Genomic DNA, 19653 nt, shown 5'->3' with positions numbered 1-19653 from the left:
TGCAAAAGTGTGTAGTCTTTGTTTGACACAAACATGCGGTTTCCTGTCTTCTTTTTAAGCACCTCTCCCTCATCTTCTCACACTACCCACAGTGCTTCGACACCATAAAAAGTGTCAGACGGCAGGCCCGTTTCTTGGCCCGGGCGAAGCGGGCAGCTGCCGGGGCGCAATTGACCCGGGGGGCGCAATTGCCCCGGTCCCTGGAGCGGATGAAATCCCCCAGTTTGTGGTGCAGCGCGATTGCCGTGGGCAGAGTTCAGCAGCACACTAGCGCCGTAGCAGGTGCTGCTGCTGCCTCTTCTGACTGTAATGTCACGTAGTACGCACGTACTACGTGACATTACGGAAGTCAGAGGCTCCCTCTGATCACATTCGTGCCACTAGGGGTGGGGGCACAAAAGGGCGCCTTTCCTGATGGCCTTCCGCCTTTGGAATCCTGCAGGACTCGCACGGTGAAACAAAGACGGTTGCTTCCTGGCTTCCCGGACCCTGCCAAGCAAGAAAATCCCCAACTCGTCATCAGAAAGATGATCGGTACAGCCCGAAGTTTCTTTCAACTCTCAAAGAATGCCGAACGATATGCATAGTTTCACTGTGCATAGCGTTCGGCATTCTTTGGGACGTATTTCATGCTTTATTTTCTCCTGACAATTTTGCCCCTTCTGTTTTTGTTGTGGCTGTTACGTGCCACTGTAAACCCTGCCGATGTAGCTCCATTAAGCTTGGTGAAAACATTGCATATGTTACCAAAATAAGTCCACGTGTGTTACAAAAATAAGTGCACGTGTTTACCAAGTGAAAAAAAGAGACTTGACAGCCACCTCTTTGCCCAAGTCTCTCCAAATTCTTACTTTGTAGCCTTCTAACGATGCAACCTCTCCCTCGAAAAAACTGCAAAAATGCACTCAAATTCTTAATAATTGAACTTGAGTAAACATGTCATGATTTGCGCAGCTCAAAAGTTGCTTAACGCACTTAAAATAAATTTCAGTCTTCCGCCCCGTCCCCGCCACTCGTATCTGGCATTATGCATTAACAGCACATAGGATGGCTTTCCACTGTTGTTCTACCTTGGTGCACCTGCGCTCCCCATTCCCCCTTCAATCACACAGGGCAGAGAATACCAGACCATCAGTAGGGGTGTCTGGAAATGTCTCAGGGCCTCCATGGCCGACATCCTGGCTACTCCGTCTGCCTACTGTACCTCAGCAATATCAGTGCACTCATGTGGCCCAGATGAAGGTTTTCAAATGCAAAGGGCAGCGGAAAAACGGTATACATGCTACTTTTTGCACAGAAGCAGCATTTACATTGTTATATCCCCAGTGTAAATATGTAATCATACCATCGACCGGTTTTAAGGACTGACAAGACTTACCTTATAAAGTAATTTATTGGGTTCCACAGAATTCACAACATTTTTAACATCATCCATTCTGGAGTACAGTATCCTAGACTAACACAATGCTAACAGCGTTGGCTAAATAAACGGTTTCGGCTTTTGTGGAGACTTTTGATATCCATATTTCAACGCACTCAGAAATAACATAAAACAGGTTCTTCCTCCAAGTACCACGCTGGAGACCAGCGTGGTACTTGAAGTGCTTTGAAACACATTGTGTATAGGCGTTATATAAATAAACTATCATATCATATCATTAAGCATGTTTATTCTGCCTGGATGTACACTTGTAGTCTAAGTGTAGTACATACATATCAGCACAGAAAACACTGGCCCATCCACACATCAGGCCAGCATACTCCAACTCTGTATGGCCCTCATTAATGGAGCATGCAATTGCAGCATTGTTCACACAATTTTGCAGCTGCAAACACGTGCGAGTAGCATGCAGTTCTGCGATGTTAAAAACGACTGAACTAAGGTGCACTACATTGACAGAGGTCAATTGTTAGTCTAACACACTTTCTTATGGACTGGGGTACCTGGGTGTCATTTGTTTAGCAGTGATTTATTGACTTTGGGTAGGAGTTCCTTAATGGTGTAGTTTGGGAGTGGCGCGCGGGGTGCGGTGGGAGTGGCGCGCGGGGTGCGGAGGGAGTGGCACATGGGGTGGGGTGGTGCATTCCTACGGTTTCGCCCTGGGCACCAAATGGACTAGAAACTGCCCTGGCAGACGGTACAATACAGAGGCAAGGCACCATAACAAGATAACAGAACATCAATCCACAGCATTCTCAGATCCCCACTCCCCTCCAGGACATTGTTAGTGAGGACCAGTGCTTTAAGTGGGCCGGGGCCTGCCGGGGCCGGGCCCCGCCAGTCTCCAAAAAGTGGGGCTGAGCCGGGGCCCTGCCGGGGCCCCCGGTCCCACCACGCCATGGCAGGACGCATTATCCCGCCACGGCCGCAGCCGCGACGGGAGATGCGCCCGCCAGTGTAACGTTAGGCAAGTGGACAGAAGTGCCAGCCAGCCACAGCGTCGCTGAGGCTGGCTGGCACTTCTGTCAGTCACTGTAACTTCCGTGATGACCCCCCATCTGAGGGGTCATCAGGGAAGTTACAGTTCCTTTGTTGGCCATCGCCAGGTCACTGACCCTCTGTGAACCCGCAGGCTCCATGATTTAATATGTAGATTAAATCACGGAGCCCGCGGGTTCCCAGAGGGTGAAAGACGCCTTGGGCTCTGTGATCTCTGCTCAGAGCAGCGATCACTGAGCCCGAGGTGCCTGTCTCCTTTGGCAAATCTTTATAAAAGATGCCTTGAAATGTGTACGTTTCAAGCCATCTTTTATAAACGTAGAAATATTTCTACGTTGATAACAGACGGCTTGAAACGTACACAATTCAAGGCATCTTTTATAAAGCTTTGTCGACGGACAAAACCACCTTGGGTTTTGTCCGTCCTCAACGCTTTATAAAAGATGGCTTGTACGTTTCAAGTCATCTTTTATGAACACAGAAATATGTTACAAATGTCTATGTTTATAAAAGGTGGCTTGAAAAGTACACAAACCGTAGTAAGGTAAGCACACAAGTGTGCGCAACTTACTATGGTTTGTACACTTTCAAGCCACCTTTTATAAACATAGAAATATGTAACATTGCAATGTTTATAAAAGAAGGCTTGAAAAATACACAAACCATACTAGTACGCATACAAATATATAAATGCTCTACTACATTTATATATTTGTTTGCGCACCCTACTATGTTTTGTGCACTTTTAGGCCACGCCCACAGCGGATGCCACGCCCCCAAATGAGGGCCCCCCCTCAATTTCTTACCCCACTTAAAGCACTGGTGAGGACACAGCTTACCTCTGGAAGGCACCTCCGTCCCATGCGTACGCCACTAGAGAAGAGGGTTTGCAAACAGGTCACAGCTGATTTTAACACTGCACGCCTTAGCTGCCCCATTTGCCACCGTGTACACTGGCGGCAGCCTGCCTGGCTCCCCTCACACGAAGGACTTGACCTGCGCAATGCATGTATTTTCTCTGTCCTCTGAACTCCTCAGAGGGTCTGGGCGTCTTGGCCAAACTTTCAGCGATGTATGAACCCGGCCAGTTTCCGTTACAAACATTCACGGCATCTCTGCGCCACCCACGGAAGCAGAGATGCAAATTAGGGGATACACACTTGCTGTGTTCATTAGTCCCCCAGCCCCCAAACCCCCTCCTTCAAAATCAGAGACGTAAGGACATGAATAAAATGCCATTATGTGCGTCACTGCATCAGAAAGAAGTGGATCAGGGTGCCTGGTGTTGATTGTTTTTGTTTCCTTTTTTGTATTTTGAGTGTATTTTTTTTTTTATAAGCCGTCCGTCCAACGTTGGTGTGGGCGTGAGGGGGCGTACATTAATGGCAGGCGTATGGCACGAGAGTGCAAATGCTCTGTTCGGGAGCTTCACTTTAATTACTAAGCGCCACTTCCGTACAGAGCTTCTTGGCGCCGAGCATTTCATTGACATGGACGCAGCGAGTGGGACGTACCTTTTTCGTTTCCGTTTGCATAATGCGGAGGCTTGTTCTTGTCGATGCTGTTGAAGCTTTGACTTCTTCGATTCAAATTCGATGCTCCCTGGACCTTGGCACTGCTGCCTGCAGCTGGCACCCTCGAGGGCCCCGGAAGCCTGGAACGGGACAAGCAAGCATTAGTTTGCCAAGCAGCACACAAGCATCTGCAAACAGCTAAAGAAACTGGTTGTGGTCCAGGGCCAACACTGGGTAGTAAAACGTATTGTCTAATAACCCTACAGTCACAAGAATATACACAGTTCGGACGGTGGCTCTCTGAGGACAAAAAAAAAAATCAAATCAATTTGCATGGGCCGACTAACTAGAGACAACTGTCATCCCCCATTAACTCCAAAGAGAGTCAATAACGCCGCCTTGCACTGTCACATCAAACGTTTCACACTTACTGCTGGGAATGCAAATGAACCTACGTTTGTAAAAACAGACACTGAAAGGTCAGATGAAGATCAGGTGGGCTTCCTTGGCGACCAGTCCCTCTCCCAGGGCCCCCAGGATTGAGAATGCACAGAAAAACGTGCTCAGAGAAAAGTAATGATGGTAAGGCATTATGGGCCTGATTCACAGATGCGTTATATAATGGTGCAATCCCATTGGAAAACACTCTGAGTCATACCTCCTAATACATAACTATTACACTGAAGCATCCCAATTTTACACCAGACTTAACGCTGCAAAACTTCAAAAATGCAATGCACAAATGAATTTGGGCAATTTGTTGACATTGTTCAAATTTGATCTATGGTATTGAAAATTGCAATGTTGATGTAACGTGGGCCAGGCCAATGCTAAAGGAGCTGTCTTTCACTCTTAATTTGTATCTTTCAGAGTTGGAGAATGAGGAATTGTACAGCATAATAACCCCATGACTTAGCAAGAAGATGGTGTTTGAGGGCACTGTTTAGCACCGGCCACTGCAGACATGGTCCTCACTGGAGCACCGGCACCGTTAACAACAGTGCCAGTGCTTCTGTGTCCCATGGAGTCCTATGGGACTCCACAGGAATGGGCACTTACACTTTCCACAGCCTGACATCCCAGGCCGGTGGGACTTGTAATGTCTCGGTGGAACTGGGATATCAGGCGGCGGAACGGTGTTATGAGTTCGGTGACAACCCGCCGGTAGCGTCAGCCGGTTACCGCCAAATTCGTAATGACTTCCTATGTCTAAACAATGCAAGGAAGAGCAAGAAAAAACTTCAGATAAACACGAAAGTAACAGCAAAGAAAGTCTGCAACCACATACAGCGTAATGTCAGGATCCAAGTATCCGAAACTGACATCAGGGAGGCACTGACAAGCCCACCCTGTTGCCCTACTCGTAGCATATTCTTGACATTCTGGCTCTAAGTAGTATCCAGCTTCACTTTTGCTAATGCACACTAGGGTAGGTAAGAACTGATCGAATGGCAGTAAACTAGACTACTACACCTAACATACATGCCAACATTAACCATTCAGTTTGGGAGTACTTGTCCAGAGCTGGTTTGAACTTTCCATCTGGGACGTGTATTCCAGGGTTTATAATTGGGAAACCCAGGACAATGCAAGTGCCAGAATGCAAAGTTAAAACCAGGAATGGATTATTGTCTCCCGAATGGAATGAATAATGTTGGTAAGCATGTAATCAGTAGCAATGACCATTGTGCCTATAACAGGATTTTATAAGACAGTTTCCTTTTTTCTATCTTCAACGCCTTTGATGAGACCTTGAAGCATCTACTCACTAGTAACCATGTACTTACCAAGATAACATTTGTCACTGTTAGACCCATCCTACTGCAGGACCACAGGCTCTAGTATTGTTCGCTGTTTTAAAGAACCTGTTTCATAGACATTACCTATTATGTATAGGCATCTGAATAACTCACATCATATCTCTGCATTTCTGAATGGGTGCATGCATTTTCATACAAAAGCCATTCCCTCCATGGGCTGTGCTTCGTTTTGGTAGAGTGTTGCCTGTCTTTTAGCTTGCCACAAGTAAGGAAATCCCCTTTAGACTCTTAGCTAGAAAAGGGCCAGAGAGACTACACACTTGAGATTGCATATACCCCAGCACCGAAACCCCGGCTGTCACTGCCAACAGACTGCTTTTCACCATCTTGCACCTATCACATCTCCTCATGCCCTCTTCTATGACAAGGTGTTGCACATTTTGAGGAATCCATACTCCACCTTTCATCTTTTCTGTCCCTTGTTTCATTGTGAAGAATTCCATGCAGGGTTGCAGCATCACTCTGATACTGAAGGCCTTGTATCAAACCTTGTGAGTTGTGTCTGTCGGTGGCAGTGGATGGAGGATTTCGTTTTGGACTGTGTGAGGTGAGTTTGGGGCATGAGGGAGACAGCAAGATAGACCTCTCGGCAAATTAAGCTGGGTTACTGGCCCCCACCCCAAACAATGCTTGACAAGCACCTGCCAAATGCCTTGTCCTGCCAAAATCACGTGATGGATTGCCATTTGGAAAGGGCATAGAAGCCCTAGCTTTTTTGTTCTTTTATGAATATACTAAAAGGATACTGGTAATTCCAACCCTGGAAGTTTAATTTGTCAATCAGACTACCCCTTCATATGCTCCATGCCAAAAGCAAAGTTTATACATGTGCCTTGCTACAACAGAATCCTGATATGCAGTGACTGCTCTATCAATGGCACAGAATAGGTTCAGAGGCCACAAGGACCCATTTGACAGCTGCAGTGACCACCAAGTCTCTGGAGCGCATGAGCTGTTTTTAAGACATTCATCCCTGTATCAAAACCCTATAATTACGAGTCTACTGTTCTGGTGGCAGATGAATCTTTATATTTAAGCCATAGCTGAGTTATGGTATGGTGTATGGTATTTCTCATTATTTTTACAGCCACAGCAATTTGATATCACACATGTGTCAGACCTGTGAGTCCACTTCATCTCTGAAAGGATTATGTACATTCTTTGCAGACAACGCTGTCCTTGCCACTGCTGGCAGGACTGCAGCCTTGAAGATTGCTCTCATTGTTCCTTTTTGGGGGAAGATAACACCCTCCCCAGATAGACAGCCACACCGGGGTGCTGCATATTTAAAAGCATTTAATTCTATTGAGAGGGGAAGTGGTGGAGTTAGGGTAGAAAGAGGGAGTTCTTTACAGCTGGCGGAAGGTTCTGCCATCTTATTTCTCTCTGCCTCTATCTTTCTATCTCAGAGTTGAAGACTGAGTATCCAAGGCAGAAGTGAGCTCTGTTCCCTAACCATCCCCAGGGACCATTAAGGGTTAACTGGTGCTGGTACAAGACCTGCCTCTATGCCAGCCCCAATGGTACCCAGGCAATCTATGTATTGAGGGGCACCAGCAGTTGTAGGCCAGCCTACCCTGTGTATAAGACATTTTCCTTCTTCTCCTGGATTGGGGCTCTCAGCAACCAGGGAACACAGACAGCTAGGAGGAACCCTGTGTTTCACCATTCAAACTACTTTGAACCATGATTTGAGCATGCTTGATGCCTTCAACCCCACAGGTCCCTCCGGAGCCGCTTTTTGCACTCTGACATCTCAAACCGCTTTACCACATGTTCAAAAAGGTTTGCCGCTGCACCACACCAGCTGAACGAGTCATTACCTCAGCTTGAACCAGATCCCTTATTTCAGCCGCTGCCTTTGAATCGATGTTGAACCACTAGCATCTTCATTGCCAATCTACATCGACAGTCAAGCAGACCGTTGGGGATACCTTTGAACAGAGATCTTGGAGTGCTGCATCAAACTGCTTGCACCAATCTGTGCATCCAGTCACCATCATCTTTGCCGTCACCTGGATGGTCTAACTGAAGCCGGTGCTCCTCACGATTCACATTCCTTCAAGCACTGTTTTGGAAACACAACTTACTTCTGCCTGACATGGCTCGACATCTGTTTGATGCCTGGAACCACATGGCTGCTGCACTGAAAGTCTTCGACCCAACATGCTTGCACCCGTCAAACCAACTCAACGACACCTCATGCCTTGCTGAGTCTGTCATCTCCTGGCTTGAATCGATTGCTCCTTGGTGGCCCTCACTTGAACTGCTGGGATATCATTTGCTGACACCTCCCCCTACATGCGTATCCATAATTGTAGGGGAGGAAGTTATTTGTTTCCCTAAGTCTATCTGGTAAACCCGCGATGTACAGGTTGAATAAAAGTGGTGCCCGAATACAGCTTCAGCCCCCTGTTAGTACACATTTTCCTGGTATTCAGTCCCTGATTATTCAGCTTGATCTTAACCATAATATCAGTATAAAGTTGATTTATCATTTTGAGTAGCCCCTTGGGCACCCCCACTGATCAAGTTTAGTCCACAAGTGTGATCTATTGACTGAGTCAAAAACTGCAGAATAATCTATGAATGCAGCATAAAGAAGGACAGTCTCAGTGGTGGCTTCCCGAGGGAGAAGCCTGTGGAGGAGAATATTCTTGGGAGTCCATGTACTTTCCAAAACCAACATGAAAAGAATCTATTAGCCGGTTCTCCTCAACCCAAATGGCCAGTTCCCTCAGTAGGATGTTGGCAGGGGACATCTAGAAGTGCCAGAAGTCTGCAGTTGGCAGGGTCTGCTTGGTCATTCTTTTTAAAGAAAAGTACAATGTACAATCCCCTCCAGGTCGAAGGTGGTCGGTTTGTGTTTACTATTTTATTTAAAAAAATGTATGGAGAATGTTAGCCCACGTGTGATGGTTGTTGTTTAGAGCTATATTGACAACCGGTCAGGATCTGATGCCCTGCAGTTTTTTAAAGTTTTTAATACAACCTGTAATGGCATCTACCGTGCACCAACTCTAATCTAAAAGTGAATCTGAATAATTGATGTTAACCTGGTGCCCAGTACCCCTGCGTTAAGTGGTGCTGATGTGTCTACACCACGTCTATTAATTAACTGCCATGTTTAACGGATCAATGGGCGGTTTAGCTGATTTGGGCGGGAGGATAGCTCAGGGGCAACACGCTCACCTTGGAAGCAAGATGACACGGAGCAACACAGGTTCCATCCCCGGGTCTGCACTTAGACATCTCTAGGTATTAGCGTGTTATAAATAACCAATTAAAATTGCAATATACATTAACCGGATTCCAGAATGTCTTAAAATCCCAGAAGCTAACGTCCGAAGCATTACATGCCACTGAGCGGTGCTTTCATTTTGTTTATGTCTATGTAGTGTGAGACAGGCATGGTATCAAGAGAGACACAGACTCAAAGGTGTTTGTTTTAAAACCTTTCTGGGTTGGTGTAAAGCCTTACTGACCCTCGATCTAAAGGGATGGTTCCCTCAACTGATGTTTCTAATGGCTGTCGCTGTCTAATAGTGCAAAATAAAAGTCTGCTGTGTCTAAACCTATGCTTGCCCTCACTCTTTACAAAAATGTGATAGGAAGACTTTAAAAAGGAAAACAGTGGTTCAACAGAAAATGGCAATCCAAAATTGGTTTCAGGTGGTCTTCCACCAGGTGTAGTTTGGTCAATGTCACAAAAATGAGTTTAATCAAAGGGCTGTTCGTAAGACCTTCTCCACCTTGCAGTAGGTTCAAATACCTTCAGTGCCTTTTGTTTCCTTGGGGTTCCCTTCCCCAAGCTTCAACTTGTTCAAGTTCCAAATACTACAAAACAAATATAACAGTTTCGTTTGAAGCTTCTCAGGGTTCGTTCCCCAAGCTTCAATCCTTTTAACACCACAAAAACAATAATTGTCCAACGTGGTTGGGCCTCTCAGGGTTCCCTTCCCCAAACTCTGGCCTGTTCCAGCTTTCAACACAAAGGGCCTTATTATGACCCAGGTGCTCCCGTAATGAAGGGTGCCGGGACGGGACCAGCACCGTTCATTACGGGACACCCTATTACGAGGTCCCCTTGTGGGACCCACTCAGAACGTCTGGTCAGACCAGACGTCCTCAGCGGGTCCCGTGAGGGGACCAGGGAAATAATAACGGGCCTGTTATTAACAGGCCCGTTATTAGCTCCCTCCCCATTACCATTGAGCCCTATAGGGGCTCAAATTGGAATGGGGATGGGTTTTTTCAATGAGGAATTACCGGGTCCACCAAGGTTGGAATGACCCGGTAATTCCTCATTGAAGGAACCCGGTACTGGAACCCCGGTATGGAGGCAGCCATGCCCTTATTAAGGGCATGGCTGCCTCCATACTCGTAATGAGGCCCAAAGTCAGTTTTATCAGGATGCACTTTGCTTTCTTCGGTAGGCCTCTCAGGGTTCCCTTCCCCAAGTTTAGGCCTTTTTCAGTTTCAAACATAACACAATATATCACAACTGCTTTTAGGCTTCCTAGGGTACCCTTCACCAAACTTTTGCCTCTTTGTTTCCAAAATAAGTATTCAACTTTGATAGGCCTCTCAGGGTTCCCTTCTCTAAGCGTAGACCCTTCTAGTTTGAAACCCAAGTTCAGCTTGTCAGGATGTACCATGTCCGTATATACAGTTTCTCTCATACAATCCTTTCATGGGGTAGAATCAGAGGCTTTCAAAAATGCCAGGCTCTTTGCTCTTCCTAAGTGCGACCACTCTGATCCATCGCCCCTCTCTTCATTTCTTACATTTACTTTCCTTGGTACTTTTTACCTTCAGGTGCTTCCTGCACCACTTTCATCTTGTTCCTTTCACTTTGTCGTGCACACTTGCACTGTCTTTGTTTTTCTCTCTGTTGTGCCTCTTGCACACTCCCCACTTCCTGCCATGCACAATTGCACTGTCCTTTTCTATCATGCCTCTTGCACACTTCTGTGCACAGCTGCACTTGTTTCCTTTTTTCCAGGTCGCTCGCACCTTTTTCTTTTACTCTGGATTTGGCTTTTACTTATGTGCTGCTAATGTGCCTTTTTTCATTCTGTGCCACTAGTCTGCTTTCTCCTTCTTTTCTCTTTCCTTATTACTTCTTTCTTACTTTCTGTTTCTTTAAACTGTCCTTCTCGTTTTCCGCTCTGTGCCACTTTACAAATCTTGCTTTTCTGCTTTTCGCACTCCAGTCACCCGCACGCTCACAAATTTGTATCTCTCTCATGCAAAACTCACCGGGTAGCATAGCACCGGTGGACAGTCTCTCCTGGAAGCTTTGGGTCAAGGTCAGGGTCTCACCTCCTGCCCCTCAGATACCCTTGAGCCTGGCACATGGCCAGGGGAACAAGCAATTGCATGGACACTGCCAGCAGGATATGGGCTGCCTCGCTCCAGCTCTCTGGAGATACGGCTCCCTGGCCACGCTGCAGCCACTTACAAAGACTGGGCCAGCATTGTGGCACGCCATTCTCCTCCAGATCCTTTTTTCTGAAGCTTCCAGATTCTTGGCTTCTCTGGTCAGGTATGTCTCCTAGCTTGCTTGTTCACCTGTGCAGAACCACACCTTTTATAGTTCCTAGTGGAGTCAAGTGGAGTCAGGTGTGAATGATTAGTGTAGAGTGCCTGACTCTATTTGTGTGGCATTTCAATGGTAGTTGGTAATAGTGGGCCTTTGCCATACTTCCCATGTTAACTATAGCGGGGTTCTTCATTCCTCTTTATTGCCTCTTCCTCGTCCCAGTACTTGTGGAAAATCGGGAGGGGGAGACGAGGCAAGATGGGAATTGATACTTACAGGCTCTATTATTGCAAGATGATTGGTAAAGGATTGGGGGGGACCCCTGACCCTGGTTTTTATACAAAAGGTGATTCTCTTTGTATAAAATGACTCCTTATATTGCACACACGGACATGCGAGCATGGGTCTGTATAACACTTCCCATGATCCAAACTAGGGAAGGATAAAGATGAGTTGGGTCTTGGGTAATCTGTTTGTCTCTCTCTTGGGTTAGGAACAATGGGACCTGCATAACCCACAAAGGATTCTGGGATCTCTTCACCTATCATCCTGTTGGAATACAATATCTCTCCTAGGGTATTCTCTTTCGTGCAACCCCGGACTCCCCTACCCAGGTTATCCTCCCTCGCTCGTCTACCCCCAGGATTGGGATCTGAAAATGACAGCCCTCCACTGGCCACCTGAATAGAGGATTCTCGGCGTGTACTTGGGAGAGTAACACTAGGTTACTCACTGTAGCCAATTCCCATACTGATCCTTCTTCGCTTTAATTGGCACCAGTTTCAATTCCATAAGCAACCAAAAGGTGGACCTTATATTATGGATCTCTTGTCTCAAGCTCATTTTGTTGAATGCAATCTACACCTCATACGGCGCACAACCTTTAGGATGTTCTAACTTGGTCATATTGTAGTGCCACCCAAACTTGGATGTTAACCCATAAATAAAAGTCGAGAATTCACTCGACAGTATATAGTCAAGGCTAGCTAAAGTTGCCCTAAGTCATTAATGTAGCCACTAATAGATGCAATATTAGCACCAATCAAGCCCAATCTGTTGCCCCTAGAGTTGACCTTTGCTTGGCCAATCTTAGCCATGTTAGGGCATTTGCTCTCATGCGATAACAGCAGCATGACAAGTGCATGATCGCTAAGCACACCTCAATTGAGTCAGCCATATGGAAAATCTGCCATGTAATAATAGTCCAGAGTGGATTTCTTCCCCCCCATAACCCAGGTATAGGAACCGGTATGTCGCCAGGTGTGCGTCCATTTAACATACATAGACCATGTTTAGTGAGCCATTCCATCCAAAGGTCTCGCTGTATTCAACTTGGCATCATAGCTATCAGCCGGGATCCAAGATTCTGTTGGGCCGAATCCCGAGAGCAATCACAATGAAGGCTTTCTTTTGGTTAGAACTATATTCTTCAATAAAATTTTCCATGGTCTTCAAAATACCCTTTGTCTGCGTGCCACCCGGGGATCACAGATATTAAAAATAACCATGGTAAGATCACTCTTTAATCTTACTTCCACCGATAATATAAATGGGGATATCATAGTCACATCAACCTCTCTAGCCTCGAGGTAACTCGGGACACCCATAAATAGACCCCCCGTGGGTCTCGCTTTAAGGCCCTTCATAGCTTTTCAGTCGAATATTTTGTACCCAGCAACCAGTACTTCAGTGAGAAGCCAACTCTCCTGCACCTCGAACACCACATTAGCGTGTAGGTGACGTCCACCTTCACCATTATTGATTAACTTCTTAAAAGCATTTGTGTTCAAGGAGCAGATTGTCAGCTTCTCCGGGCAGCCAATCCCAGTCATGACCAAACCTTTGTCGATTATCATCAATTTTTTTCAGAGCTTTGCAATAAAACCGGAAGCCTCTCTGGTCAATGGTCACCTTAAACTGTTCTCTACCAGCTGCATGCATTGCCATGACCTCACACCAAATGATATCGATGTCCATTTTAAGAAATGTCAGAGCATAATTCATAATAAAGGATGCAATATGTGTGGATGTGAGATGAAACATCAAACATTTCCTGGGGCTACTATACAATTGCTCCACCAATTCAATGTCTGCTGAAGTAATCACTGTTAACGTAGGAACAGAGTATAATAGCGCTAATGAGATGGACATGTTCAAAGGGCGCTCCTCATCCGCGTCAAATAGTTCTCTTATTAATAAGCTGTGCACGGAGGTCCAAGGCTCAGCTTCCAGATCACAGGGATTTTTAAGGGTAATAGCCCCATCCTGTTTTGAGCTCAACATCCTAGGCAGCTGTACATTCAGCCTTTGAGAAGGTTCATTTTCCTCCATATAGTCCAATATGCCTCCATAATGATCCTCCAAGTCCACTGCCTTAGGTGCTTCTGTATCTTCCTCTTCAATAGGGTCTACCGGATCTGTTACATCAGGAATCTGCATTTTGCTCGATGTTTTTGTTAGCCATCCATTCAGTTTGCCATTGGTGAACGTACTCTGTTCATTTTGCTTTTTGCTTAATTTGCTCTTGTTGTTGTCTCCCCAAAACTGCCTCTGTAGCCAACTCAAAGCAAGTACTCATTTCCTTTCAGTTATATTGTTGTGACAGCACATTAGTACTCATCTCCATCCTGAGGTTTCCCTTTTCTTTATTTTTAGACCTTTTGCTTCCCCCCTCTCTTCTTCGTTACATCTTTACAGGTAGTGAGGTTGATGATTTCCACTAAAATTGTGATCGGGCTGTTTTCCACTGACTGATATCCACTCGGAGTCTGTTAATCGGAGTCATGATCTTCCCTATCTTCCTGTGTGATTATAAGTACATAATTTATATGGGATGACACCACCATCGCTCGCTGAGTGCCGGTCTCATTAGGTGTCCTCAGAACCTCAATTGGGGAATCCTCCTTGCGATTACCTCCTGAAGATGCCGGCTGTATTATATTGTCAAGGCAATTCACCGGCTTGTGCATCGCATCTATTAAAAAGCCTACTATATTACGCAGTGTGGTATGCTGCTCGGTATGCACCATCTTGATATCCTTGCTGACATTAATCAGGCTGAAGAGGGCTCTTGGCTGCTGCTAGACATCCTTGTCCTCCATCTTTTGGGGGCGTTCTGTGGGAATGTGAGTGACACTGCTATCCTGTGGATCTGTATTAAACATATTGGGCGAGGCACTAATGCTCGTATCTTCCGGGCTTCATACCTCCACAACCAAATTCAGATGCTGCGGTCCCGCTCTACTGTCACCAGGAGTAGCAAAATTTGATAGACTGTAACACAGATTGAGCAAAGAGTTGTTATCAATTAATGGTAACAAGGAAGAGCTAAAGAATAGAGTCACCCATAACAGCCTCAGTGTTGCTCAAAATGGTGGGTACAGTGTGTGAAAAATAGTAATGTTGTCCTAATTTTTGAGACTACAGCATTGGGGCGTAACAATGAACCCATTATTGCCAGGTGGACATTTTGCCGCAAATCCACTACCTGAGCAGCGTTTGGTGCGCAGATTGTAAGACACAGCCCGCACTTCGTGTCACCAAGCCGCCTTCCACATTCCCTCACGCCTGAGCTGCTGCCTGCTGCTACAACTCGTTGCACTCTTCCAACAACAGTGTTGTGTCAGTGAAGCAGCCTCCTCTGCCAAACCACAGTTTTGCGAATCACCAACAACAATGCACTTAACACTCTATGCTGCACACTGAGCACTTTTCCACCTCCTTTGAGTTGCCAACCAGGCAAAATGGAGGCAATAAGGGGGCACCAGGATTAGGTTTGTTTGGCTATACCCCTAAAGAAATATTCAATTGTGGCAGCAGGAAGCAGCAAGGTGCCAAGTTCATGCAGTGTACCGCATAATGAGCCCATCACCAATCAACTTTACCGTATAGTCAAGCAATATGAGCAGGCAACAAAAGCATAGGTATATTGGAGCGATACTGTGCCAGGCTATGTCGGGCCGGCCTCAGCCCTCCCTGACGAGAGGATGTTACTGGCAAAACCGGCACTACTCACAAAAAAGGCCTCTACTGAGAACAAACACAGCCAAATAACCTGTTCTATGGAAAGGTGCCCACTCGGGAGGGTGTACAACCACGTTTTAGCTCACTGTACCTTTCACAGAGTAGAAATAACCATTTGCATATCAGTCTGGTTCCACCAGCACTACTTTGTCCGGACTCCCGCTTCACTCGCAGAGCCGCTCCAGCCAGGAAGATCCCGCCAGGACACAGCCCAGACCGCTGGCACTTGCTCCTGCTTCCACAATGTGTGAACAGAGGACCGAAGTATGTGGAACCCAATTTTTAAATATACGAGGTTTAATGACCTTTGTGGTGCAACCTTTCACCCAGCCTGTGATTGACACACTGGCTGTGCCTCGTTTATCTAATGACTCTTTGTTTTCCACCAAAAGTAAAAAGTGATGGATGTTATAAATGAATCTTATGATCACTAGTATTGTTCTGGGCATCCTAACATACCGTTCATTGGTGGTAGAAAAAACACTGCTTCAGGGACGTCATTTCACCGAAATGCCAAGGGTAACGGAAGTGACATCACATGACCCTTGACCTCTGATGACATCACAGGAAGTGATGTCATTTGACCCCACCCCGAAGTGACATCGCAGGAAGTGATGGAACACAACCCTTTACCCCTTGACAAAACAGGAAGTGGCATCACATAGCATTGTTTCTAACTACACTCTGAAAAATATGGTTACAATAACACTGTAACGTGATATACATTCCATACAAGAATGGATCCCCATATGTATCGGCAGAAAAAAAAACATGACATAACTGCAACTTGCAAAAAGCAAGTTACATAGTCCGAAATGGATTCTTATTCTACTCTAAATGATTTTTGGAGGATTTTGCCTGCATTGAGAATTTGCGGTGTTTAAGAACAGACTAAATCAGTGACTCACCACTGAAGTGTGCCTGCAATAAACCTTTAATGAGTCTAGTAATTACTGAATAGATTTTGAGAAAGACAAATTATGTGTTATTCCTATTCTTTCTTATTTAGGGTCACTGGTCAAATAGCCACATGGCATTGGCACAGCCCAGGAGCTTCAATTTGTAAAAGGGGTAGCAAGGGAGACCTCAGGGGTCGAAGGTGCGACCCCTGGTGACCCCTAAATGAGGTCCCTGCACTGTTTTACAACTGCCTGGTCGCTTACAGTAATGGGACAGATGGGCTAAAGACATTATGGCATTGAAATCTGCCCAGAGCAGTGACAATGGTCAGGATTCATTCCAAGACTTACACCCATCACTTATTTTGCAAAGACGGCACCCAAACAGAAGAAGTCATGCTAACAAAAACCCTGTTACATTACATAGGATTTTTTTATCTTTTGTTTTACTCAGCTTTCTCAACCAGCAAGACATTTCTCATACATCAATCATTATTTTGTGCCTTGCTGCAAGAATGTAAACCCAAAGAAAAGATCATTTTAATAGAATGTGTAAGGTACCTCGGTTGGTTGATGCACCTGGCAGACAAATCTGTGTGTTAATTTTGGGTCAAATGTTTGGGTGGCAAATGTATTGGCAAATCATTTAATCCATCTGAGGCTGATAAAAAAAGGTGTGAACTTGAGTTGGCTAATGCTCTTTACCTTCCAGCCATCACCTTTCTGTTTTGCTAAAGTCACCCCGAGTGGGACGGGTATGCCCAGACGTGGGTCCCGAGTCTGCCGGGCCTAGAGACCCAAGCTACTCCTCACTGATGACGCCCAACAAGGCTGAAACATGTCTGGGGATGCTTGTGGTCTCGTGCAGAAGGGATGTGACCTAACAGTTCGGGCTGGACTGCCCCTTTTGGGGTAGGACCAAGCCTGATTTGCATATGGTTTTTCCCCTTCTGTAATGGCTTGGCAGGCTGAAAAACGATGGTCTGGAGGGTTGCCCAGAGCTTTGCCCATGGTTATGATTAATTCAATACCTTCCAGCCATCACCTTTCTGTTTTGCTAAAGTCACCCCGAGTGGGACGGGTATGCCCAGACGTGGGTCCCGAGTCTGCCGGGCCTAGAGACCCAAGCTACTCCTCACTGATGACGCCCAACAAGGCTGAAACATGTCTGGGGATGCTTGTGGTCTCGTGCAGAAGGGATGTGACCTAACAGTTCGGGCTGGACTGCCCCTTTTGGGGTAGGACCAAGCCTGATTTGCATATGGTTTTTCCCCTTCTGTAATGGCTTGGCAGGCTGAAAAACGATGGTCTGGAGGGTTGCCCAGAGCTTTGCCCATGGTTATGATTAATTCAATACCTTCCAGCCATCACCTTTCTGTTTGGCTAATGCTCTTTGGTCTGGGGAGGGAGAGACAATCAGCAAACAGAAGAGCTGGTGTTCTTATTACCTAGTTTAGCATTCTCAGTGCCACAGCAGGCAAGAGCAGAGCAGCAGGTAACGTGTGCATTTTCTGGATGGTTGGAGATTGGAGACAACGTCTAAATCAGAATTAGAAAAAATCATCCCCCTCCCACTCCCCACACACAAAACGGCTATCTTGCAGATGCAGAATCCTGGCCTTGCCCCTAGGCTGGGGAGTGTTAAAGGTAAAATCGGGTTTGAAGACTCCTTACTCAATGAAGGCCCAGTCAAGCCATCTCACCAACTACACGTTGTAGTACATGATGTCATTCCCTTTTATGTTACTAGTGCACCATGACTCCCAAGTGATGAGAAATGATCAAGATTAGAGACAATTCAGCATGGGACGTGCATGCTAGACATGATAAATATATTATTATACATGGAGCAAACAATGTGAACCCGATTTTTCTGGTTGCACACTTGCAGATATGTTTGCTCGATCCTGCACATTTTCCCTGTGCATTTCCAGTTGTCCTGGGTTGTATATTTGGTAAGTTCTAGCTTTTGAGCTCAAATCCTTTCGTATTATTGTGCAGTATGTTCGGTTTTATTGTGCTAGTTCAAAGCAAACAGCTACACGTGCTAAAATGCAAAGCGGAGGGAACCTACAAGCCAGGACGCAGAGCACCTCACGTGCGCCAACTTGAGAAGTTTTTAACACGCATGCGTGACACATTGATCGGCTGTTATTATTTCAGACATGAATGTGTCTTGTCGATATGGCTGATGTGAATACTAAATATATAGTAAGCTGCAGCAACTGGTGGAGTTCAGTTTTAGAAAAGGGTTTTACTATTTAACCTAGTTTATTTCCTTGAAGAAGCTGGATTACTGTGCTTTTTTAAGCAACACAAACACGGGCATTTGGAGCTTACTGTGCATATTTGCTCGGCTCGAGGTAACCGTGTGAAGACGGCAGGTGGGAATGTAAGACTGGCATGGCAAAGCCTGCCGCCAGACAGCTGATGACCACCACGCTTCGTCTCGTCTCAGATTTAAATAATCACTGTAGCCAGTGAAAGCAACCATAGGCAGCTTGTATGGCCATGCTGGCTGGCCACACTACGGGGCCTGTACTCAAGTGTCTGCAATGTGTCGTCTTGAGGGGGCTTTCTTTTGCTCCCCCTCGATTTTCCTGGGAGTCTGAAAACCAGCCAGAGAGGACGTGTTACTGGAGGCAATTAATATTATTCCCACTTACAAAAGCGGTTCCTAGTGATTCCATGACAGCCAAACCATCCACAACCATACCATTGACAAAAATAGCATCAGAAAAAAAAATGTGAATGCATTTAAAACAATATATATTAAATGGGGGTTCCCCCAAACCCCCTTTTTTAAAACATTAAAACACATTTTTACTAAACTAAACCCTTTACCATTTAAAAAAATGTATTCAATGTTTTTTGTTTTTCGATGCGGAGACTTTGGATTCGATGTAATGACCGGATACCTACAAAAGCAATTAGAAGTGCATATCATCCTAATTCAATCGAAATGGGTGTCCTTATTCAACAGAGTACATTAAACGTGTATTGTCTTTTGTTCTGTGAGTATAATGATGTTTTCTCGTGTGTAAATTTCACACCAGACGTGCGTACGTGCTTTGGGCAGCACACGTTCAGTGTGTGAACGGCCCAACATTTATAGCGGTGTCCTGTTTTCCAAGATTTACATTCACTATTCCATGTGCTGGCTCTGTGGCCCCACGTGTTCAATCCTCATGCCCTAGACGCCTGCAGTGTACGGAATTGCCACCAAATGGACATGTTTACACATACGTGCCAAATGTCCATGCTCACTGATACCGTTGAAGGGTCTTTCGCTTGGCCCTTCATTTGTTAGTATTTGCTACCATCTGCTGTATCAACGGGGTATTACAGACATACTTTTCAACCACCATATGTTGGGCAGGTGACACCATCGCAATTTAAACTCCCCATCCCT

At 45.8% G+C, this 19653-nt stretch overlaps 1 protein-coding gene across 5 annotated transcripts in view; it reads right to left on the bottom strand.

Moving 5' to 3' along the window:
- Positions 1 to 19653, bottom strand: part of NAV3 (neuron navigator 3) — a 1326128-nt gene that overhangs the window by 715080 nt on the left and 591395 nt on the right. For all 5 annotated transcript variants that reach the window (XM_069629276.1, XM_069629277.1, XM_069629279.1 and 2 more), the window contains one exon: positions 3955 to 4094. In XM_069629276.1, the coding sequence (XP_069485377.1) occupies positions 3955 to 4094 (140 nt within the window). The remainder of the gene's footprint in view (positions 1 to 3954; positions 4095 to 19653) is intronic.

This window comes from Ambystoma mexicanum, chromosome 12 (genome assembly GCF_040938575.1).
Source record: "Ambystoma mexicanum isolate Mex_15411 chromosome 12, UKY_AmexF1_1, whole genome shotgun sequence".
Taxonomy (NCBI): Eukaryota; Metazoa; Chordata; class Amphibia; order Caudata; family Ambystomatidae; genus Ambystoma; species Ambystoma mexicanum.
Note: the sequence above shows the minus strand (reverse complement) of the source record. Positions and strands in the feature narration are given on the sequence as shown.